Source organism: Ischnura elegans, chromosome 9, assembly GCF_921293095.1.
Source record: "Ischnura elegans chromosome 9, ioIscEleg1.1, whole genome shotgun sequence".
Taxonomy (NCBI): domain Eukaryota; kingdom Metazoa; phylum Arthropoda; class Insecta; order Odonata; family Coenagrionidae; genus Ischnura; species Ischnura elegans.
Genome location: NC_060254.1, coordinates 49,658,497 through 49,683,768, shown reverse-complemented (window position 1 = coordinate 49,683,768; position 25,272 = coordinate 49,658,497). Strand labels below are relative to the sequence as shown.

General features: G+C 36.5%; 1 protein-coding gene across 2 annotated transcripts; it reads left to right on the top strand.

Moving 5' to 3' along the window:
* The first annotated feature begins 2,610 nt into the window (after positions 1–2,610).
* LOC124165659 lies at positions 2,611–24,843 on the top strand. 2 transcript variants are annotated; one of them, XM_046543137.1, is made up of 6 exons: positions 2,611–2,779; positions 6,580–6,664; positions 21,442–21,546; positions 23,498–23,683; positions 23,992–24,085; positions 24,555–24,843. In XM_046543137.1, the coding sequence occupies exons 1-6, from the start codon at positions 2,659–2,661 to the stop codon at positions 24,711–24,713; spliced, it is 750 nt and encodes a 249-aa protein (XP_046399093.1). In that variant the 5' UTR covers positions 2,611–2,658; the 3' UTR covers positions 24,714–24,843. The 2 variants fall into 2 exon arrangements, with proteins under 2 accessions (XP_046399093.1, XP_046399092.1); XM_046543136.1 differs by lacking the exons at positions 2,611–2,779; positions 6,580–6,664 and adding exons at positions 17,633–17,786; positions 19,988–20,072.
* Positions 24,844–25,272: the final 429 nt, after the last annotated feature.

Here is a 25,272-nt window from a genome sequence, read left to right as displayed (position 1 = left end):
ATGTTAGATGGTAGAGTTAGAAGGGATTAGGAGGATGAGTTGAAATGTGTTGACGATGAAGAGAGAGAAAATACTGCGCTCTGGTAAGAGAGCGATGAATATTCAACAATATCTCGGCAGATGGAAGATGTGCAGACAAACTCCCATAAAAATCCGAATTCACATTCCTCATCGAGTTTTCGAGATAAAGAGATTTGAATCTCAATAGCACAACTTTTTTAACTAAAAGTATATTTACACGAACAGACGTTGCAAGGATTAGCTCATCACAATTGATCATGAGTTGTTTTACATTATCAGCACAACTTAATAAATCAATAATTTTGGAAATTATTCGCGTCTGAAACCTGCCAGCTGATCTTTGGGCGATGTTTGAGGTGAAAAAAATTACTATTGCAGTTTTACGAACCACAAAAATGATATAAAATGGATTCTGATGCTAAGATATATTGAGTATAGAAACACTGCAATCTGTCCAGTAACCTGGTGACTTGAGAAAAAATGGCAACAAATAGGCTGCAGAAGCCGTGAATCGCATTCCCAAGTAGTGGTTGTGCAAAGATGAGGTAGAGTCCTCATGTTGTGGTGTAGGCGTGATACAGTTAGTTTAGTTCTAGATAGCTGAGGTCCAGCTAAATATTGCTGCAGAGTCCTCTACATTGCCTTAAAATGAATACAGAAAATAACCGTCATGGCAACTCTGTTCTGCGGCGTCTTCTCACTATTTACGCCTCCCTATTCCTCAACGAACTTGGCAAAATGAGACCTGAAAAAATATTTGTGTGCACCTCAAAGGTATGAGGACACCAAATCTCATTATATCTCATATAATCTTTCCTGTGTTATAAAATCATGTCACAGTGCTATCGTCCCCAGAGTTTCCCAGACAGGTTTTTCCCAATTATTCTCGGTTAGGACACCCATGTCAGATAGGTCAAATTGTAGGCTTCAGAGAAATGTTGTCTATATGAAGGAGTTGCATTGAGAATCGTTATTTATTATTATTAAAGTATTCTACCGGTTAAGGTAGGTTTCCATGGAGTGCTTAAGAAGAATTCTGGGAGCCACCCCTTCCAACAGGCACTTCCCTCTTCAAATCACAATAACACCTACTCCCTTTCATTCTGTCTAAAAATCGTATTATTTTCCTTCCTCTCCCTCGTTTACCTAACATTCTACCCTCCAGCACCGTTTCAACAATCCCTCCTCACTAAGTACTCCGTCCGTAACATCTGTCTCCTCCGTCTCATTTAACAGCTTTCTCTCTCCACTGACCTCTCCTCGTCAAGAACTTAGTCGTCCCTCGTCCTCTCCGTCCATTTCACCCTCTCCATTCTTCTCTATACCCACATTTTGAATGCCTCCAATCTTCTCTCGTCCTCCTTCCTAAGTGTCCATGTTTCCGCACCGTAGAGACCTGCACTCCAGACCAAACTCTTCACTAACTTTTTTTTTTAAACTCTTAGACAACGATCCTCTCATAAGCTCCTTCCTGTTCATGAACGACTCCTTCGTTAATGCAATTCTCTTCCTAATGTCCTTACAACTATATCCGTTTTCCTCTAACGTACTGTCTAAATAGTTGAATTACTCAACCTGCTCAAGTTTTTTAAGAATCATATTGATATAAATAAAATTATTAATTTCATTTATGAGAAAATTTCTAAATGATTTTATTTGACACATTCAGTGTTATCTTCACCAATAATTAAATAATCTTCTAATGATTCTAGGTATGCCTGAGGCGCTGTTGTGTTCTTTTCTCGCAGCATAGAAGTCACTTGACTTTCGGCCCCAGCTTTACCCTCAGCTTATTTCAATTACTTTTCGTAATCAGTCGAGACTGTATGAGAAGTTGGTAATTAAGGGTAGACTTTAACTAACGGCTATGGATCCAGAGCCTGATATATGGCACCAAGTTATGACCGTTCGGCCCAGTAGTTTTCGAATAAAATAATTATTTTAAGGTCGTACTCTTTAGAGAGGAACTGAAGGGATTGTTTGAAGGAAAGAATCCGCATTGAGTGAGTTGCCATGAGAATCATAGGATCTAGGAAGCGTAGTATTTATCATATCCATTTTTTGGATACACTTTTGTACTCACCAAGAAAATGGATTATCCTGGGATTTATTATCAGCATTATCTAAATTTTATTTAAAACTCTGGATTTTTAAGGGCAATGAGTAATCAGCGTTGGAAGAAAATTAGTGATTATAATTTTTGAAACAATTTATCTCAAAATTGGTGAGGTTACACGAACGTATTTTTGATACCCGCTCAAAGCTATCGTTTAATTAAGCTCAAAATTAAGAGCAGTGCAACGATCCACCACGAATTTGAGAACTCAGATAGTGGGTATTTGATGAGGCATTGTTTCATGAAACTTATGAATCAGAGTTCTTAATTAACAAACCTTCGAATATGATTTTTAGATTATCTGTAATTGCCTTCCTATCCTTCGTTATCTCTTTCAATTATTTTACGCTCTGTTTAGATCAGCTCATTGATTTCTTTGTTGCGTAATCTCACGTTATCAACCGCTTAAGCAACGTTAGAAATGATATATATAAGTCTCATATAATTGCAATAATTCATGTATCTGCCTCACCTCGGATTGCCACAGTCACTGCTCAGAGGCCATTCCAGTAACAGAGACAATGCCTTTCCTTACGTGGATTTTCGTACTCTTATTCATTAGTGGTATTTCTGGAGTACCTGCTAATAATAATTTTGAACAAGAAGATAGCGATGAAACTATTGGACATAGGTACGCTGCAGGTTAGTGGTAACCTTATTCTGCAATATTTTTATTTCTACTCAAAAATGGTACATATATTTCACCATTGGCAATTCATACAAGCCAATTCACCATAACATTCATACAGAAGAAGTTTAAAATACTTTTTAAACAGTGATACGATATTTAATTTGGAATCTTGTGGTACTGAATAGAGTCAAAGTGCCTCGGACCTTAAAGAAAGAAAACGTTTTTACATTGGCAGTTATAGATTGCCGTGGATATTATTTATCGAATGGTTGAGGTAATCATAGTAGGAATGTTATAAATGAAAGTGAAAAAGCTTTGTGAATGTCCACAGTATTTATTCAAGTACGACGCGTTTCAGCGATTCATCGCTATCATCAGGTACAAATGCATGGTTTACGTCAAGTCTTATATATGTAAATGGGGAAAGGAGGGGGTATGGTTATGAGTTGGTGGAAGTGGGAGAGGGGGGATTGGGGGGTAATGAATGGGGGAATGGAGTGGGGATGTGGTTGGGATACGTAAGGAATTGGGGTTCGGTTGAAGGTTTTAGCGGGGGCAGGGCTAACAGCGGGGAATGACTAAGCAACTCAATGTCGTTCATGAGATTTACTTTGCGTTTCCTCCTTCTGGTGATCTCCCACTGCTCACACGCGTCGAGCCGACGTCCTTTATTCTCGAAAACCAATATTTTGGGGTGAAAATGCACGAATGGCCCTCGTTGATGAGATGAGCGGCTACCTGGGATTTAGTGTCTTTCTTTTTATAACATCTTCTATGTTCTGCTGCCCGTACTTCGAAATTGCGGCCTGTTTGACCTGATGATAGCCATGAATCGCTGAAACGCGTCGTACTTAAATAATACTGTGGACATTCACTAAGTTTTTTCACTTTGATTTATAACCGCAATATGTTCCACAACATCTCGGCAAATACCGTTGAACACAGAGTAGGAATGATTTGCTTATTACTAATATTCCTTAGAATACTTATCTTCGAAGTGGAGAAAAATTTTCCATATTCGAACAATGAAATTATTACGGCATTTATTAGAAATCTTGAAGTGGATATTATTTCTTGAACGAGTGTGATAATTGTAGTAGAAATGATTTTGCTATAAGCTAATCATCCAAAGAAGACTTTTCATAGAAATGGAGGTAAACTTGCCCCATTTGAACGATTAAATTTCCAGAGTATGAGTGAAAATATTCTATCGTACAACAGCTAAAGTATAAAACTAAAGCTATCTCACAATCTGAAGAATAGCCACCGAATTAAGTACAATCTACGAGAGTCGTTTAATAAGTAACGGCTATTTTTTTAAAAAGCCACTGATATACATAGATCAATGTCCTCGTCGGTGCTTCACCATTGATATTTGTTCTCTGCGCAGATGAAGTTTGGTACCGTTCTAGCTGATAGTTGAACCGTATTATAGCGTAAAAATGGTATCTACACACGACTCACGTTAAAAGCAGCGTGCTTTTTTGAATTTTTGTGTACAGAAAAAGAAACCGTCGTGAACATCCATAAACATTTGTGTTCCGTGTATGGCAACGCTGCAGTTGGTAGAAGTGAAGTTGGGCGATGAGTAAAGAATGCTACAGCCTCAGAAGATACAGAAACAGAGTTCCACGATCAGCCACGTTCGGTATGGCAACGCCCACAAGACAAGAGCTTTGTCCACCAGGGAATACATGCTCCCCCAAAATGCTGGCGCTAGGCCTTAGAACTTAATGGGTACAACGTAGAAAAGTAGGGCATAGACAAGACATATTAATGCATATTGTCACCAAATTCTGACTCTTTACAATAAATATGTTCTGAGAAAAAAATAAGGGGCATTATTTATTGATCGAGCCTCATAAAAATCATATCCATGATGAAGAACGCAAATGACAATTTCCACACTTTATAACTCAACACCCAACAACGGACCACTGAAGCCATGATCGGTTTTTGAGTGTTTAATTAAAAAGAGTGGAAATTACCAATTGTGTTCTTCATCATGGATATAGTGAACTTCCACAAAATTAAGCCTGAAACGATTTTATACGTAAATATCGTATGCCTAAACTAGACTATATACTCGGTTTCTAATACGAGGAACCGAAGACGATATTCACTGTCAGAACCCACTAAATTTGAATCATTATCATTGAATGTATTCGAATGATCATATTGAGTTTACTGCTAGTATTTAGCATATTACCCCTGCCCGTCTACCTTCCCAACTTGGAACTCCCCCTTCAATTCACCATAGAGCCTACTACCATTCATTCTATCTTGAAAACCTATTATTTCACTGTCCATTTCTCGCTCATGTTACGTTCTTCCCTCTTACATTGATTTCATGGAGTTTACATTGCTCTAGGGGGTTCCACTAGGTAGTAGTATCAGTCATAATATGAACACGGCCCCCGAACATAAAATCGCACCCTAACTATTGTAACTAATGGCGCGAGGATCGTTAAGTATCTATGCATTTGGCTTTGAATTCACTTCACAAATGGAAATTATAAAAAAGTACCCTTGTCGAGAATCAATTATAGTGCTATGGTGTGGAAACCAAGCATTCTAACTACAGAACCACAGTAACAAATGAAGAATGATCGTAGGCTTTCCCGGCGTATAGAATTGTGGAAGATTACACGGGATTTCCACCGGGTCAGGTTCTCCAACACCATCTCGGCCGACGTTTCGATGGGCGAGTTGTCCCTGAAGACGATGGACAACTCGCCCATCGAAACGACGGCCGAGGTAGAGTTGGGGAACCTGACCCGGTGGAAATCCCGTGTAACCTTCCACAGTAACAAATGTTTATAAATCTTTTTCAATCGTTAAATCACTTGTAAATGTTTTACCGATTCTTTTTGCTTGAACTATTAGTTATATAATTAGTATTCTTATTATTTAAGTTAGATTTTTTGAATGTATATTGAGCTTAATTTTTAGCAATAAAAGGTTACATTCTCTCATCTCTTGCGGGCTAATACATAAACTAACATGTATCCTAGTGACTGCAGCGCCGATATTTAGGGTGACCGACGGGAATCGATCGAATCACGGGAGTGGAGAATCGTGTTTACAATATTTATGATCGATTTAAACATCCCCTTCCTACTCAGTACTCAATCCATTCGTACTTTGCGTTTCCTACGCATCTTATCTAAGTACTTCCTCTCCTCACCCAGCACGTACAGCACTTCGTCGTTCCTCCTCCTATTCATCCACTTGACCTACTTTATTCTTCTCTGCATTCATATTTCGATCACTTCCGGTAGTATCTTGCCCTCCTTCCCAAATTTCCAAGTTTTCTACCGCAGAACGATTTACTCCTGACAAAGGCATTTACTTGCCTTAAACATCTTGCGTAGCAATCTAATCCTGAGCTCTTTCCAGTTCATGAACAACTCCTTTGCTTACGCAATTCTCTTCGTGATTTCCTTACTGCGGCATCAGTCTAACTCAAGTGTCCTGGATTTGACTAAATAGTTGAACTGCTCCACCTGATCAAGTTCCGGACCAGCAGCTTTTACTATAAGCCTCATATTGCTTTCTCGCTATGCTTTATAAAACCATATAACCTTGACCATATTCTGTTGTTCTTCATCCCATATTCCTCGCAAAGCTATTCTAGTGAATCCACCCCTTAGCGTATGCGTTAAAAAGCAATGGGGATGGTTAAAAGCGTTTTAATAAGCATATAATGTAGAATTTACAAAGCTATTAACAAATTAAAAATCATTATGGTACTTTAAGTTTCTTTCGTTGTGCAAATATGAGCTTTATGATGAAAAACTCACTTTTTCAGGGGAGTGGCACCTAAAGAAGTTCGTACCTACGATGGAAAACTCAAAACTGGAATACCCTCAAATGGATAAGAGCGGAAGAGTTCGGTAAGCAAAGTAGTACTGTTTTTTTGGAAAACTTTTGTACATACAAGCACAACCGTCAAGTCCTTCAAATTTCAACGAGGTATTTTTTTCTCCCGTTATGACTGGCAGATGGGATATTGTAAATGAAAAATCTTTTATTTTCGGTGCAGTTTTCCCAACTATTAAGTGGTGAGCAATAAAACACGGATTAAATTGTATCATTTCCTTTTGACTAACATATTTCTTCGTGACAATGCTTCTCGATTCTAAGTAACAGTAACTGACATGTGTGTGACAGTGTTCATTTTGTGATTTAGCTTAGGTGGAATAAAATTATTTCGGGACATGGCGAACTCCGTACCATAATTTTAATACTAATAATTATACATATTTTGCAAGTAAATTACTGCAGAGCGCTATTCCAAATAGGAGACAACATTTTTTCGTACCTCTACGAATAATACCCGTTTGAAGTAAAGTTACACAGACATACCTCCAACAGATATAATTTGCACAATCGAATTTAATCATCAATATAGAACATGCGGAATTAATATGTTTATGAAAGTCATATACTTATCCTTATATAGCCTTAAAATGAATGAAAAGTGTTCCACAATTGCGTCAAGACACCAGGGGCGTTCCCACGGGTATGCTTTCCATAGGCCAGGCTTTTTATTTAGGGGACATTTACGCTCTAACTTCAGTAGAGAAGTGCATAAACGAAGAGGAAAAAAGACATATCCGTCACTAGGCACAATATTTCCTATCCCCGAATATACAGCGAGTACTTGGGATTCGGTGCTACAACAGAAGTAGAGAAGGCGTTGCACAAATGCTAGAGGAAGTAGTTAAGGGGCCGTTACAGACTCTCACGCTACACTTAGACTGCTTGAGCAATTGATAATAGATATCTTTAAAAGCGACACGAAGAACATCATATTAGATCCCCACTATATCTCCATGTCCGACAGAAGCAATTAATTAAGAGAGATATTTTGCCGATTGGATAGATATGGAAATTAGTTTTTTCCTTGAACCACAGAGGACTAAAATAAATGCTAATTGTAATCTCGTTAGAGCACTAGTTACATATTTGTGTGTGAACAGCTGGAGTCCCAACACCCCCTGCCAAATGCCTTCTTAGGGGGCCTTTCGGGGCATTATATAGATGTATATTTTGATTTAGTGTTCCGAGAGAAATGGATAATCATCCCTGCAAAACAATTCCAAAATTATCTCTGTAAATGGAGATGAGTCCATTTATGGCCTATTCTTTCATTGTGTTTGTTTATCTGGTTGTTGGGCTCTTACAGCACAAAATTGTTAGTCTATCAAATATGTAATAATTCTGAAATCTTTTAAGGATAAAAATTTTTTGCATTTCCGCAAGCAGCTCCGAGAAAGCAAAGGCGGATCCAGGTCCTATTTACTTCAGCGACAAGCGAGGAAGGCTGGGTATCCTATCCGAAGACAGACGCACTGTTACTAGGGTGGAGTAAGTGCTATTATTCAATCTCAAGTTTCATGATTCGTAAGTAAAATTAAGGTATGCTACTTTTTAACTAATTCCAGAGTCATCATCATCATCATAATTATCATCATTAGTCAGCCATCCTAAGATTGGTTTGACGCACCTCTCCATTCCCCTCTCCTATCCGATAACCTTCTCATAGAGACGTATTTATTCTCTTTTACATCCTTTATAACCTGTCCTATGTAACTCATTCGGGGCCGTCTCTTGCCCTTCTTCCCTTCCACTTGTCATTCAACAATTGTATTCATCAGAATACCTCAAAAGGTGGCCAATTATGTTTTTCGCCCCGTTTTCTGTTTAAGTCGTTTAGTAAGCGTCTCTTTTCTCCCACTTTTCTTAGCACTTCCTCGTTGTTAACACAGTCAATCCATTTACCTTCATCATTCGTCGGTAGCACAACAATTTGAATGCTTCCACTCTTGACTTCTCTGCTGCTGTCAACGACCAAGCCTCGCTTCCATCGAGTTACTACTATACATGTAACATCTGATGAAATGTGCCCTTACTTCTATGTTTGTATTCTCAGCTTCAAGAAGATTCTTCTTTTTGTAGAAAGTCCTCTTCGCCTGCGCTATTCTACTATATCTTTCTTGCTTCGTCCATCGTAGGTAAATCGGCTTCCCAGGTAGGAAAACTCTTTCACCTCTTCACTCTTATGCTTTCTTAGGTTCATTTTAGTCTAAACCTCCTCTCTTTTGCTGTATACTGACTTTCTAATGAATGCATATTCGTGAGAACTAAAATAATGCATATTCGTGCATGCATATTCGTGAAAACTAAACCATTTTTTTTAAATTACATCAAATATACCTTAGGCTGTAGTGGGTTATTTCCTTTGGAGTGATTGCCCGTTAGATATATCGATATTTTGCACTGCAGACGAATAAAATGAGGAAGTACCTACTTTACATGCAATATCATTAACTGACAGACAATTGATACGTGAATTGAAAGTGTGCTAACCTGTTTTCTTATATAGATTTGGTAAATTTGACTAAGGAAAATATTCCACATGCTTTAATAATGACGTAACCAAGAAATGTAAAGCATCTGCATGGGGCGTGATGCTTAAATATGGTTGCAGTTGTTCGTGTGGATTGTGCCAAAACCCAGTAGCTGAATTTTGATTCCTCAAATGGAAAAACATATGCGACATTCGGCGCATAGTAACTGCTGGATGGAGCACACAGAATATACAGCATAGATTGCCAGACTTTGGCAAAGCGTACCCCAGTCGTGTCCCTGACAGCAGAGAAACAGGTTCTAAGTAATCCGTACGTATTACTACAAAAGAGTGAAACAATTTTTAAGGCAACTGCTACAAAAGTTAGGCATGCAATAAAATACTTTAGTGAATTATTTCAATGACCAACGCTTAATTTTCACCGACATATAGTAACAAAAAATGCACTGCAATCTCAATGGAAAACACCCAATTAAGGCTATGCACGCAATGCGAATAACAATCGGAGAATTTCAAGCTCTTTTGGGGAAAAATAAATTATTTATGACTTCTATAAAATGAATACATAAAAATCAATAAAGAAATTTTCTTTGTAATTTTTAAAATCTTATCCTTATAAATCCAAATCTGGTTCAAAGCATTAAGCATTCAAAATAATACATTGAGAACCAGATACCAAGGGGATGTAAAATATTCGCATGCATAAGTACCTTACGAATAATCGTGATTCAAGTATTAAACATACGTGCTGATTGAGCAGTTTCCTCAGTCTCACAAAAAATTATCATAAGCAAACATTGAGAATGAAAATTTTCTATGGACACTAAATATAGTGCAATGAAGTATTTCGACACCCAAGTAACTCTCTTCAAGTGTTCCGTGGTAAGCATTACTTTCCGAAAAGACGTTTAAATTTCTACTTCACAAATCCTTACCTTAATCAAGGATAATTATACAACCTTCTTCAAAGAGAAATGGTGTTACAGTTTAACAGACTAACCAAATACCAATCCATTTTTAGTACCTTTCTCCAGTAAAGAGCAATTTTGGTGGCAGTATAGCCATCTGTAACACTTAATAATGAAAACAAGATTGAAACGTCTTTCGGCAATACACTAAAGAGGAGTTATTATTAATGGAAAGATTCGGAGCTAAACCCAAATAGGAAGAAACATATCGTAGAGAAGCAACAGTAATCAAAACCACATTTAGAGTTTATCATTTTCATTGTAATTAGTATCTAGGTAAGCATCATATATAAATCTTCATCTAACTCAACGACTTCAGTGGTCATTTACAAAAACTTAGGCAGCAAAACAAATTTTTCCCGCCATTTAAGAAAAGGTAACTGCTCAATACATTTCACAGAAAAGATATTATTTATTATCAAGTACATATGGGGTTGCTCACAAATACGAGTAGGATAGTTCTCTCACTCATCATTTCTCCAGAGACGGCACAAGCACAGCACTCGATATAAAAATTACTTTTGCCACATCTCCATCCCGTCCTCATAGTGAAGCCCGAATAAATACTTAGCATAAGAGCAAATTACGGAAGCTTGAAAAAGTGTGGAAAATGACTGAAACGTATTGGTGGGATATTGATTTAGAAATTTCATCATTCATTTATCTTTTTTTAGAGTAAATAGGCTTTAAAACAACTGAACTGTTGAATATATAATCCAAATATTTGACACGACCGCGAAAAATATAAATGCATACCAGATAAATCAACCTTAAATCCGTTTTTTCCCGTTTCTATACACGCAGTATAGACACAGAGCTAAAGTTGTATGCCTTGGCATATACGGTACGACCAATTAAAGTGGGCGAGCTCTTCGAAATCACAATTGAGGAAGATGATCCATTCAGAAAAGGTTACTTCCTGACCTTTGGAATGACAGCAATGAATCCAGATACACTTCCACAAGTTCCAATGTTGGCTCTCGATATCAGGTAAGTACTACTTCCACATCCCACGGTACTGGCGCAAACAATGATTTAGAGGCATTTAGCATGCGTGATACAGTCGTTATTGCCAATTGACAAATGTTCTATTTTTTATAACGGTCACTGGGTGGTTTTGTCAATCAATGCTATACGAATAATCACTTCTGGAATGAGTTAAACTCTCCTATAGACTCATTAAAAGACCTGTTTAATAATTTAATACAGTCATAAAAATAGCTTGATATTTTTTCAATTACTTAACAATTGGAATACAGTCTTATACATTATGTGTAATTCGCTTTGTCTATCTCATCGTAGGGCACCAGGATGGTACTTCTTCGGCATAGATGGGGTACAATGCAATGTTACAGCATGCCAAGGTGCTGATTTTCATCTTCCGAGGAACGCCACGGTAAGAGCAGTTTTCTGAGAGTACTGCACTGAAACTCAAAATTTGAGGAATACTCATCGTTCAATTTACTAATACACACGAAAAACGTTTATAGTAACAGGAATTCCGCTGGAAAATGCGGTTTTATTTCTATCAATTTTAATAAATATCTTATAAATTTATGACGGTTGCAGACGCTCTCACGCTTTAGGATAAAATTAATGTTTTCGAGTAATGGAAGCATTGCTGGAAAAGTAATCATAGTGCTCTCAGCGCTCACGCTAGCAAATCTTTGGTACAAACCATGACAAACATCTGACTCTAACATAAGCATTCTTTTATCTAAATTATTTTTTTGTAATTTACGTCAAAATATTACGTTCATTGGCAGATAATTTAAATAAGTATAATGAGAAACATGTTAACCGTTAGATTTAGTATTTTTATAGCATTATAATGGCAAGAATATATTTTATTGGAGTTAATTTCTTTTGCAGGTTAAGGATACCCTGGGAGCGATAAGGAAAGTCCCTGATGAAATCACCTTCTTCTTCAATAAAGAACAAATTGCTACAGTACAGATAATACCACCTGAAGACAATTTGTACGGTGTGGCAGATCTACAGGCTTTCAGGAAATTGTCTATAACTTCGTAAAGCTACATAGAAATCGGTATAAAAAGTGAAGTTCTAATAAACCTATAAAATTTTGGATTTTTTCAAGACTTAAAACTGGATACTTCCACTCAAACAACGCAAATTCGGTTGCGTTATAAGAAAAGTACCACTAAGTCATCAGAAAGATGTAGCTGAAGCAAATTTCTTACAATGAAACGAAAAATGTTGTGAAAATTGTAATAAACACGTTGGAGAAACTCCTTGAAATTTTATTTATAAATTTACATATTACGGCAGTGATAACAAAGCAAATAAAATTTATATATAATACTATAAATAGTCATTATTCTATAAATAATTTTTTTCTCCATTTTTTTTAATACTACCCTATAATGACATATAACGGAGTCCAATTACGTAAATGTATACATCATATGTTCCAGAGGATAATATTTCAACGGAAATATATGCCTTATTATTACTGTTGTTATTATTTTTATTACTCTTATTATTATTATTATTATTATTATTATTCAATTACAACGTATTTACAATCAGTTTTTTCTTTGCTATTTTTGTGAGTTTGTATTTACATAAATAAATTATTTTTATCGACTTAGTAGGGCCATGACGATCTATTTATTATTTTAAGATAGTTAAGAAAATTGATTTGACGTACGTTTTATGTATTTGTTCAAATTTTTGTAGTTGCTATGTTACAATATTATGTTCAAATTTTCTATTATTTAATCAATTTCTATGATTTCAATTACGATATATTTACAATCAGCTCTGTTTTTTGCCATTTTTGTGAGCTTACATAGATAAATTTAAAAAATATTATTAGTTACTATTTTCATTACGAAATATCTCTCTATCGCAGTCACCAGCACGGGCAATGCTGAGTACATATATAATGCGACCCAAGGAATGCGCCAGTGCACATTCAACGAATAAAATGAACCGTTAACACAAGAATGCCGAAAGGTGTCGTTTTGACAACCTGCGCGTACATTTTTTTCGGAGCTGGCCTTTAAATAGTGTTATAGAGAAAAAACCTTTCGTGAATTTTATTCATTTTTAGGGTTTAAAAAAACCAGTTTGTTATGGGTACCCTCATCAAATTTTTTGTCTCAAAAATTCAAATTTACCTTGAATATCGGAGGGTGTAATTTTGACACCCGATATATTTTGTCATTTCTTCCTTCGGTTTAGGTGTCTCGTGGGATGCGGTTTTATCATTACTCGTAAAGTAGAATAAAAAATTACCTTAACATATAGTACCTTCATCTATAGAAACGATGTGTGTGCTGGCCAGGCAGTCCTCATTGCATAGTACTGTATATTTCAGTATACTACATTACTTTCATGACTGTTTATGTTTTGTATAATTTCAATAAATATCGATTTTTTTTCGAAAATTTACTGTTGAATTGCATTACATAATACATTGCCTCCCGTGAGATAAGTATTTTGCGAATGATTGGACCTAAAACCAGCCAGTTTTTACCGCTGCGACACTTATTTGCCGTGGTACTCATATGTGTAGTCACGCGTGACGATGCAGTCGGCATCTGTGAGTCTCTGTGTTCGGCTGCCTTGCTCGCTGTTGGCGTGCAGTTTGGCGGGCAGGCTCGATAGCGTATCGCGACTTGTCGAGACAAGCTACTCCACTTGCGTTGGCCATTCGATCTAGAATACACACCGCATAGACCCATTTTAATGCGCGAAGGGTGAATAAAGATCCATCTCATTATGAAGCAGACTAGAGGATTCTCTTATGTTATAATGATAATTAGAGTTGAGGATTCTCAAGTTGGCTACTAGATGTGTTGCAACCTACCGTGCTTTTAAATGGTATTGCAAAAGTCGCCACTTCCTTCGTTTAGGGGCAAAGCGATCCGGATTGCACGAAAAAATAAGCTGTGATTAGGACTGTTAACCAGAGCTATTATTTCTGAAAGTGCATTGAATCAGATTCATAACTTTTCAATTTTACAATTGCAAGTACTACGGCGAAAAATTATGGAAAAATAGTTGATCGCTCTCTCCTCATTATCGTGGAATGGACATTTTCGAAAACAGATTTTAAAGCGAAAAAAGTGGCAACGGAAATAGGCCTCTTATGGGATGGAATAAGGCATCCGCAGTATTGTCTCTGTGGTCATGCCGAAGAAAGCAGTGCTCCCTAATTTATCCTGCCTCCTTACCTCACTGAGGTTGTTGGGATGAGGAGATTAGAACAAGCAGCGTCTAGGGGTGCCATAGGAGAGCGACAATAATTGAAAACACAACTGATGATAAAACGAATATCGAAGGCCGGGATAAAGACAGAAACATTGATGGAAAATCAGAATAATTACACTTTTTAATGTTCATTTGTGATATAACTGATGGTTTCCGGCTTAATTTTGTGAAACCTTTCCAATATGGAAAAATAAAAGAACAAAATTCGTAAGGTACACTTAATATTTAATAAAACACCTGAAATACGTAACATGGTTACACATTCAGATGCATTGCTCATGCATACGTCTTCTTAGACACCAATGTTGCGCTGCATTTGATATTGAAGGAGATATATACATGTTCGATGAACCTGAAAACGTAATCATTTTATGAAACTCCGATCTTGCTTTTTAAAGATATTAGTGAATGTAAGAAAGTATTTTTTCCTTAATTATCATTTGTGTTGTTAAAAGGGATCATTCTAGGATTCATAGGCTAGACGCATCTTTAGGTTTTGGAGTTGTGATGTTAGATGGTAGAGTTAGAAGGGATTAGGAGGATGAGTTGAAATGTGTTGACGATGAAGAGAGAGAAAATGCTGTGCTCTGGTATGAGAGCGATGAATATTCAACAATATCTCGGCCGATGGGAGATGTGCAGACAAACTCCCATAAAAATCCGAATTCACTTTCCTCATCGAGTTTTCGAGATAAAGAGATTTTAATCTCGATAGCACAATTTGTTTAACTAAAAGTACATTTACACGAGCAGACGTTGCAAGGATTAGTTCATCACAATTGATCATGAGTTGTTTTACATTATTAGCACAACTTAATCAATCAATAATTTTGGAAATTATTCGCGTCTGAAACCTGCCAATTGATCTTTGGACGATTTTTGAGGTGAAAAAAATAAATTATTTTTGCAGTTTTACGAATCACAAAGATGATATAAAATGGATTCCGATGCTAAGATCTATTGAGTATAGAAACACTGCAATCTGTCCAGTATCCTAGTGACTTGAGAAAAAATGGCAATAAATAGGCTGCAGAGGCCGTGAATCGTATTCCCAAGTAGTGGTCGTGCAAAGATGAGGTAGAGTCCTCATGTTGTGGTGTAGGCGTGATACAGTTAGTTTAGTTCTAGATAGTTGAGGTCGAGCTGAATATTGTAGCAGAGTGCTCTATATTGCCTTAAAATGACTACAGAAAATAACCATCATGGCAACTCCGTTCTGCGGTGTCTTCTTACTATTTACGACTCCCTATTTCTCAACAAACTTGGTAAAATAAGACCTGAGAAAATATTCTGTGCACATCAGAAGGATGAGGACACCAGAGCGCATTATTTCTGATATAATGCCTCCTTTGGTATAAAATCTTGTCTCGGTGCTATTGTCCTCAAAGTTTCCCAGGCAGGTTTTTCCCAATTACTCTCGATTATGGCACCCATGTCAGATAGGTCAAAGTGTAGGCTTCAGAGAAAGGTAGTCCATATGTAGGAGTCGCATTAAGAATCGTTATTTATTATTAAAATTATTCTACCGAATAGTGGTTTTCATGGAGTGCTTAAGAAGAATTCTGGGAGCCTCCCCTTCCAACATGCACCTCCCTCTTCAAATCACAATAACACCTACACCCTTTTATTCTATCTAAAAATCTTATTCCTTTCCTTCCTCTCCCTCGTTTACCCAACAGTCTACCCTCTAACACCGTTTTCAACACCCCCTCCCAGCTAAGTACTCGCTCCATCCATACCTTCTGTCTTATCCGTATCTCATCTAAAAGCTGCCTCTCCTCGCCAGCCATATCCAGCACTCCGTCGTTCCTTTTCCTCTCCGTCCATTTCACCCTCTTCACTCTTCTCCATACCCACATCTCGAATACCTCCAAATCTTCTCTCGTCCTCCTTCCTAAGTGTCCACGTTTCCGCACCGTAGAGAGCTACACTCCAGATCAAACTCTGCTAGAACCTTTTCTTCAAACTCTTAAATAACGATCCTCTCATAAGCTCCTTCCTGTTCACGAACGCCTCTTTTGCTTATGCAGTTCTCTTCCTGATGTCCCTACTACTATATCCGTTTTTCTCTAATATACTGTGTAAATAGTTGAATTGCTTAACCTGCTCAAGTTTTTTAAGAATCATGTTGATATAAATAAAATTATTATTTTCATTTATGAGAAAATTTCTAAATCATTTTATTTCACATATTCAGTGTTGTCTTTACCAATAAATAACTAATCTTTTAAATGATTGTAGGTATGCCAGAGGCGATGTTGTGTTCTTTTTCTCGTGGCAGTGAAATGGCAATGACTTGTCTTACTGCTCCATCTTTACCCTCTGCTAATTTCAATTACTTTTCGTAATCAGTCCAGACTGTATGAGAACATGGTAATTAAGGGAAGACTATATCTAATGGCTATAAATCCAGAGCATGATATATGGCACCAAGTTCAGAACGTTTGGTTCCGTAGTTTTCGAATAAAATAATTTTTAGAAATCGTAAACTTTAGAACTGAAAGGATTTTATAAAGGAAAGAATCCTCATTGACTGAGTTTCCATGGGAATTATGGAACCTGGGTAGCGTAGTAGTCAAGGTATTCATTTTTTTGGATAAACTTTGCACTCACCATGAAAATTGTTTGTCTTGGGTTTTATTATCAGCATTATCTACATTTCATTTAAAACTCTGGATTTTAAGGGCAATAATTAATTAATGTTTGGAAGAAAATTAGTATATAAGAAAATAATTTTTTGAAACAATTTATCTCAAAATTGGTGACATTACACGAACGTGTTTTTGACACCCGCTCAAAGCTATCGTTTATCTAAGCTCAAATATTTAGAGCAGTGCAACGATCCACCACGAATTTGAGAGCTCAGATAGTAGGTATTTGATGAGACATTGTTTCATGAAACTTATGAATTAGAGTTCTTAATTAACATACTTTCGAATATGATTTGTAGATTATCTGTAATTGCCTTCCTATCATTCGTTATCTCTTGCAATTATTTTGTGCTCTGTTCAGATCAGCTCATCGATTTCTTTGTTGCGTAATTTTACGTTATCAAGCGCTCAAGAAACTTAGGAAATGATATAGATTAGTATCATATCATTGCAATAATTCATGTATCTACCTCTCTTGCAATTATTTTGTGCTCTGTTTAGATAAGCTCATCGATTTCCTTGTTGCGTAATTTCACGTTATCAAGCGCTTAAGCAAATTTGAAATGATATAGATAAGTCTCATATACTTGCAATAATTCATGTATCTACCTCACATCGGATTGCCACAGTCACTGCTCAGAGGCCATGCCAGCAACAGGGACAATGCCTTTCCTTACGTGGATTTTCATAGTCTTATTCATTAATGGTATTTCTGGAGTACCTGCCAATAATAATTTTGAACAAGAAGATAGCGATGAAACTATTGAACAAAGGGACGCTGCAGGTTAGTGGTAACCTTATTCTGCTTTATTTTTATTTCTAATCAAAAATGGTACATATATTTCACCATTGGCATTATTTCACCATTCTGCTTTATTTTTGTTTCTAATCAAAAATGGTACATATATTTCACCATTAGCAACTCATACAAGCCATTTCGCAATAAACTTCATACAGAAGAAGTTTGAAATACGTTTTAAACAGTGAGGCGATATTTAATTTGGAATCTTGTGGTGCTGAATAGAGACATAGTGTCTCGGACCTTAAAGAAAGAGAAAGTTTTTACATTGGCAGCTATTAAATGCAGTGGATATTATGTATTGAACGGTTAAGATGACCATAGTAGGAATGATTTGCTATAAACTAATATTCCAAAGAATAGTAACCTTTGAAATGGAGCTAAACTTGCCCTATTTGATTGATAAAATTGCAAGAGCATGAGTGAAAATATTCTATCGTACAACAGCTTAAGTATAGAACAAAAGCTATCCCACAATTTGAAGAATAGCTCCCGATTTAAGTGCAACCAATCTAAATGTGGTATACATAAAAATGTGTTGAAACCATGGTCGGATGTTGAGTGCTGAATTAAAAATTGTCAAAATTACCATTTCTTTTCTTCCTCATGGATATAGTGAACTTCCACAAAATTTAGCCTGAAACGATTTTATGCATAAATATTGTATGCCTAAACTAAACTTTATATGCAGTTTCTAATACGAAGAACTAAAGACGATATTCAGTGTCGGAACCCACAAAATTAAAATAATTATCATTGAATATATTGGACAGATTATAGTGCGTTTACCGTGAGTATTTGGAATATTGTCTTACCCTGTCTACCTTCCCACCTTGGAACTTCCCCTTCATTTCACATTAAAGCCTACTACCATTCATTCTATCTAGACCTATTCTTTTACTTTCAATCTCTCGCTCATCTTAAGTTCTTCCCACTTACATTGATTTCAAGGAGTTTACATTGCTCTAGGGGGTTCCACTAGGTAATAATATCAGTCATAATTTGAACACGGTCCCCGAACATAAAATCGCACCCCAACTAGAGTAACTAATGGCGAAATAATCGTTAAGCATCCATGCATTTGGCTTTGAATTCACTTCATGAATGGAAATTATAAAAAGTACCCTTGACGAAAATCCATCTGAGTGTTTATATGTGGAAATCAAGCATTGTAACTACAAAACCACAGAAACATATGTTTACAAATCGTTCAATCACTTGTAAATGTTTTACTTCGATTCTTTTTTGCTTGAACTATTAATTATATAACTGGGATTTGTATTAATTAATTTCGATTTATCAAATATATATTGAGCTTAATTTTTAGCAGTGAAAGATTAAATTTGCTTATCTCTTGCGGACTAATTCATTTACTAACATGTATCCTAGTGACTAAAACGCAGATATTTACGGTGACCCGTGGGAATCGATGGAATCACGGGAGTGGAGAACCCTGTATACAATATTCATGACTGATTTAACCATCCTCTCCCTACTCAGTACTCAATCCATTCATACTTTGCGTTTCCTACGTATCGCATCTAAGTGCTTCCGCTCCTCATCCACCACATCCAGCACTTCGTCGTTTCTCCTCCCATTCATCCACTTCACCTACTTTATTATTCTTCACATTCACATTTCGATCACTTCCGGTGTTATCTTGCCCTCCTTCCCTAATGTCCAAGTTTTCTACCGCATAACGCCTTACTCCTGATTAAAGCATTTACCTGCCTTAAAAATATAGCATAGCGATCCAATCCTGAGCTCTTTCCAGTTCATGAACACCTCCTTTGCTTCTGCAATTATCTTCGTGATTACCTTACTACTGCATCCGTTTTACTCAAGTGTACTGGATTTGACTAAATAGTTGAACTGCTTCACCTGATCAAGTTCCGGACCAGCAACTTTTACTATAAGCCTCATATGGCTTTCTCTCTATGCTTTACAAAACCACATAACCTTGACTATATTGTGTTGTTCTTCATACCATGTTCCTCGTAAAGGTATTCTAGTGAATCCACCCCTTAGCGTATGCGTTAAAAAGCAATGGGGATGGTTAAAAGCGTTTTAATAAGCATATAATGTAGAATTTACAAAGCTATTAACAAATTAAAAATCATTATGGTACTTTAAGTTTCTTTCGTTGTGCAAATATGAGCTTTATGATGAAAAACTCACTTTTTCAGGGGAGTGGCACCTAAAGAAGTTCGTACCTACGATGGAAAACTCAAAACTGGAATACCCTCAAATGGATAAGAGCGGAAGACTTCGGTAAGCAAAGAGGTATTGTTTTTTAACTTTTGTACATACAAGCACAACCGTCAAGTCCTTCAAATTTCAACGAGGTATTTCTTCTCCAGTTATGACTGTCAAATGGGATATTTTTAATGTATAACTACTATTTTATGTGCAGTTTGACCAACTCTTAAATTGTGAACAATCAAGCAAAAATAAAGGAGTATCATTTCTTTTTTACGAACATATTTCTTTTGATAATGCTTCTCGATTCTAAGTAACAGTCACTGACATGTGTGTGACAGTGTTCATTTTGTGATTTAGCTTAGGTGGACTAAAATTATTTCGAGACATGGCGAACTCCGTACCATAATTTTAATACTAATGGTTGTACATATTTTGCAAGTAAATTACTGCAGAGCGCTATTCCAAATAGGAGACAACATTTTTTCGAACCTCTACGAATAATACCCGTTTGAAGTAAAATTACACAGACATATCAGCAACAGGTATAATTTGCACAATCCAATTGAATCATCAATATAGAACATACGGAATTAATATTTCTATGAAAGTCATATACTTATCCTTATATAGCCTTAAAATGAATGAAAAATTGTCCACAATTGCGTCAAGACACTAGGGGCGTTCCCACGGGTATTCTTTCCATAGGCCAGGCTTTTTATTGAGGGACATATATGCTCTAATTTCAGTAGAAAAGTGCATAAGCGAAGAGGAAAAGAGGACATATTCGTCACTAGGCACAGCATCTCCTATCCCCGAATATACAGCGAGTACATGGGATTCGGTGCTGCAACAGAAGTAGAGAAAGCGTTGTAAAAATGCTAAAGGAAGTAGGTAAGGGACCGTTGAAGATTCTCACGGTACACTTAAATTGCTTGAGCAATTGAGAATTGATATCTTTAAAAGCGACACGAAGAACATCATGTTACATCCCCACTATATCTCCATGTCGAACAGAAGCAATAAATTAAGAGAGATAATTAGCCGGACGGATAGATATTGAAATTAGTTTTTTTCCTGAACCACAAAGGACTTAAATAAATACTTATTTTTATTTAGTTAGAGCACTACCATCTTATGTGTTAACAGCTGGTGTCCTAACAATCTCTGCCACACGCCTTCTAAGGGGGCCTTTCGGGGCATTATATGGATGTAGATTTAGATATATAGTGTTCCAAGAGAAATGGATTATTATCCCTGCAAAACAATTTCAGAATTATTTCTGTAAATGGAGATGAGTTATTCTTTCACATGGTTTCCTATTACTTCATTGGTTTTGTTTGCCTGGTTGATGGGCTCTTAAAGGACAAAATTTTCGTCTATCAAAGATATAATAATTCTGAAATCTTTTTTGAATAAAAATTATTTGTTTTTCCTCAAGCATCTCCGAGAAAACAAAGGCGGATCCAGATCCCATTTACTTCAGCGACAAGCGAGGAAGGCTTGGGATCCTATCCGAAGACAGACGCACTGTCACTAGAGTGGAGTAAGTGCTATTATTCAGTCTCAAGTTTCATGATTCGTAAGTAAAATTAAGCTATGCTACTATTTAACTGATTCCACAGTCATCATCATCATCATAATCATCATCATTAGTCAGCCATCCTAAGATTGGTTTGACGCAGCTCTCCATTCCCCTCTCCTATCCGATAACCGTTTCAAAGAGACGCATTTATTCTCTGTTACATCCTTTATAACCTGTCATATGTAACTCATTCGGGGCCGTCCCTTGCCCTTCTTCCCTTGCACTTGTCCTTCAACGACTGTCTTCATCAGAATGCCTCAAAATGTGGCCAATTAAGTTGTCCTGTCTTCTGCTTAAGGTTTTCAGTAGACTTCTCTTTTCTCCCGCACTTCTTAGCACTTCTGCGTCACTAACACGGTCAGTCCATTTTACCTTCATTATTCTTCGGTAGCACCACATTTCGAATGCTCCACTCTTGACGTCTCTGCTGCTGTCAACGTCCATGCCTTTCTCCCATTAAGTAACTACTGCATATGTAGCATCTGATGAATTGTGTCCTTGCTTCTATGTTTGTATTCTCAGCTGTTAGAAGATACTTCTTTTTGTAGAAAGTCGTCTGCGCCTGCGTTATTCAACTGACTATTTCTTTCTTGCTTCGTCCATCGTAGGCAAATCGGCTTCCCAGGTAGGAAAACTTTTTCACCTCTTCACTCTTACGCTTTCTTAGGTTCATTTTTGTCTAACCTCCTCCTCCTCTCTTTTGCTGTATTCTGATTTTTGATTCCAGAGATGATCATCCTAATGCATATTCGTGAGAAGTAAACCATTTTTTTAATTAAATTAAAAATATCTTAGGCTGCGGTGGGTTATTTCCTTTAGAGTAATTGCTCGTTTGACATATCAATATTTTGCCCCCCGTAGGAATAAAATAAAGAAGTACCATAGGCTAATTCAAGTGGGGCACGGGGGCACGTGCCTTCCCCAGACCCTCAAAAATATGCAAGATTTTTAATACAGTCCCATTACCTTTGCGTTCGTTTTGTATTACGAGACTTCCTTGTGCCTCCCCCGAAAAAAATCCTGGATTCGGCCTTGCATGTGTCCCCCCCCCCCCCCAGAAAGAAATCCTGGATCAGCCCCTGGGAGGTACCTACTTGATATACCATATCATTAACTGATAGACAATTGAAACGTGAATTGAAATCGTGCTAACCTGTTTTCTTATATAGATTTGGTAAATTTGACTAAGGAAAGTATTTCACATACTTTAATAATGACGTAACCTAGAGATCTTGAAGCATCTGCATGGGTTGTGACGCCTAAATATGGCTGCAGTTGTTCGTGAGGATCGTGCCAAAACCCAGCAGCTGGATTTTGATTCCTCAAATGGAAAAATTTATGCGACATTCGGCGCATAGTAACTTATTACTAACTATTAGTTTCTAGGTAACTATCCTATATAAATCTTCATCTTACTCAACGAATTCAGTGGTCTTTTACAAAAACTAAGACCGAAAAACAATTTTTTCCGCCATTTAAGAAAAGGCACCTGCACATTGCATTTCACAGAAAAGATATTATTAATTCTCAAGTTCATATGAGGTTGCTTACAAATAAGAGTAGGATAGTTCTCACAGATCATTTCTCCAGAGACGGCACAAGCACAGCACACGATATAAACATTACTTTTGCCGCATCTCCATCCCGTCCTCATAATGAAGCTCAAATAAATACTTAGAATAAGAGCAAATTACGGAAGCTTGAAAAAGTGTGGAAAATGGCTAAAACGTATTGGTGGAATATTGATTTAGAAATTTCATCATTCATTCATCTTTTTTTAGAGTAAAATGGACTGTAAAACAACTGAACTGTTAAGTGTATAATCCAAATATTTGATTCGACTGCAAAAAAATATAAATGCATCCCAGTTAAAGCAACCTTAAATCCGTTCTTCTTGTTTCTTTACACGCAGTGTAGACACAGAGGACAAGTTGTATGCCTTGGCATATACAGCACGACCAATTAAAGTGGGCGAGCTCTTCGAAATCACAATTGAGGAAGATGATCCTTTCAGAAAATTAAATAACCTGTGCTTTGGAATGACGGCAATAAATCCAGACACACTTCCACAAGTTCCAATAGTGCCTTTAAATATCAGGTTAGTTCGTCCACATCCAACGATACTGGCGCAAACAATGATTTAGAGGCATTTATTATGTGTGGTACAGTCATTATTGCCAATTGACCAATGTTCTATTTTTTATAATGGCCACTCGGTGATTTGGTCAATCAATCCTATGCGAATAATCACTTATAGAATGAGTTTAACTCTCCTATAAACTCATTTACAGAAGTGTTTAATAATGTAATAGTCATAAAAAATAGCAGGATATTTTTCCAATTACTTGACAATTGGAACACAGTCTTATACATGATGTGTAACTCACTTTGACTATCTCATCGTAGGGCACCAGGATGGTACTTCATTGACAGATCTGGAGTACAGTGCGATACTATAGGATGCCATGGTAATGGTTTTCTTCTTCCGAGGAACGTCACGGTAAGAGCAGTATTCTGAGAGTACTACAAATGAAATATGTCAGAATTTGAGGAATACTCATCGTTCAATTTACTAATACACACGAAAAAAGTTTATAGTAACGGGAATTTCGCTGGAAAATGCTGTTTTATTTTTATGCATATTTTAAAGATTTATAAGGGTTGCAAATGCTCTCATGCTTTACGCTAAAATTAATTTTTTCGAATAATGAAAGCATTGCTGGAAAAGGAATCATAGTGCTCTCAGCGCTCACACTAACAAATCCTTGGTACAAACCAAGACAAATATTTCACTCTAACATAAGCATTCTTTCTTCGAAATTATTTTTTGTAATTTCCGTCAAAATATTACATTCATTGGCAGATAATTTAAATAAGTATAATGAGAAACATGTTAACCGTTAGATTTAGTATTTTTATAGCATTATAATGGCAAGAATATATTTTATTGGAGTTAATTTCTTTTGCAGGTTAAGGATACCCTGGGAGCGATAAGGAAAGTCCCTGATGAAATCACCTTCTTCTTCAATAAAGAACAAATTGCTACAGTACAGATAATACCACCTGAAGACAATTTGTACGGTGTGGCAGATCTACAGGCTTTCAGGAAATTGTCTATAACTTCGTAAAGCTACATAGAAATCGGTATAAAAAGTGAAGTTCCAAGAAACCTATAAAATTTTGGATTTTTTCAAGACTTAAAACTGGACACTGCCACTCAAACAACGCAAATTCAGTTGCGTCATAAGAAAAGTGCATCTAAGTCATCAAACAGATGTAGCGGAAGCAAATTTCTTAAAATGGAACGAAAAAGGTTGTAAAAATTGTAATAAACACGTGGGAGAAAACTCCTTGAAATTTTATTTAGAAATGTACCTATTACGGCAGTGATAACAAAGCAAATAAAATTTATATATAATACTATAGATAGTCATTAAATGAATCCATTTGAAATTTTTCATTTAAGTGCTATGGCGAAGATGTATTCAACTAAGTTTTACAATGGCAAAATATCATAAAAGGAATCCTGGAATGTGAATCATCCTCACTATAATTGTACATATTATAAAAAATACAGGTGAAAAAATGTCTTGTTGTTACCAGTCGAGATCGAAAGCTAAACTTTTCATAGTAAAGAGATTTCAATTACTATTCACGTTTTAACGGCACACCTCTTAACACGATCGA

Bases quoted from the DNA above. Each gene is read 5' to 3' on its own strand.
- LOC124165659 (XM_046543136.1), top strand. From the start codon at position 17,648: ATGCCAGCAACAGGGACAATGCCTTTCCTTACGTGGATTTTCATAGTC. The intron at 21,547-23,497 runs GTAAGTGCTATT...CTTTACACGCAG, and splicing joins CGCACTGTCACTAGAGTGGA to TGTAGACACAGAGGACAAGT. The intron at 23,684-23,991 runs GTTAGTTCGTCC...ATCTCATCGTAG, and splicing joins ATAGTGCCTTTAAATATCAG to GGCACCAGGATGGTACTTCA.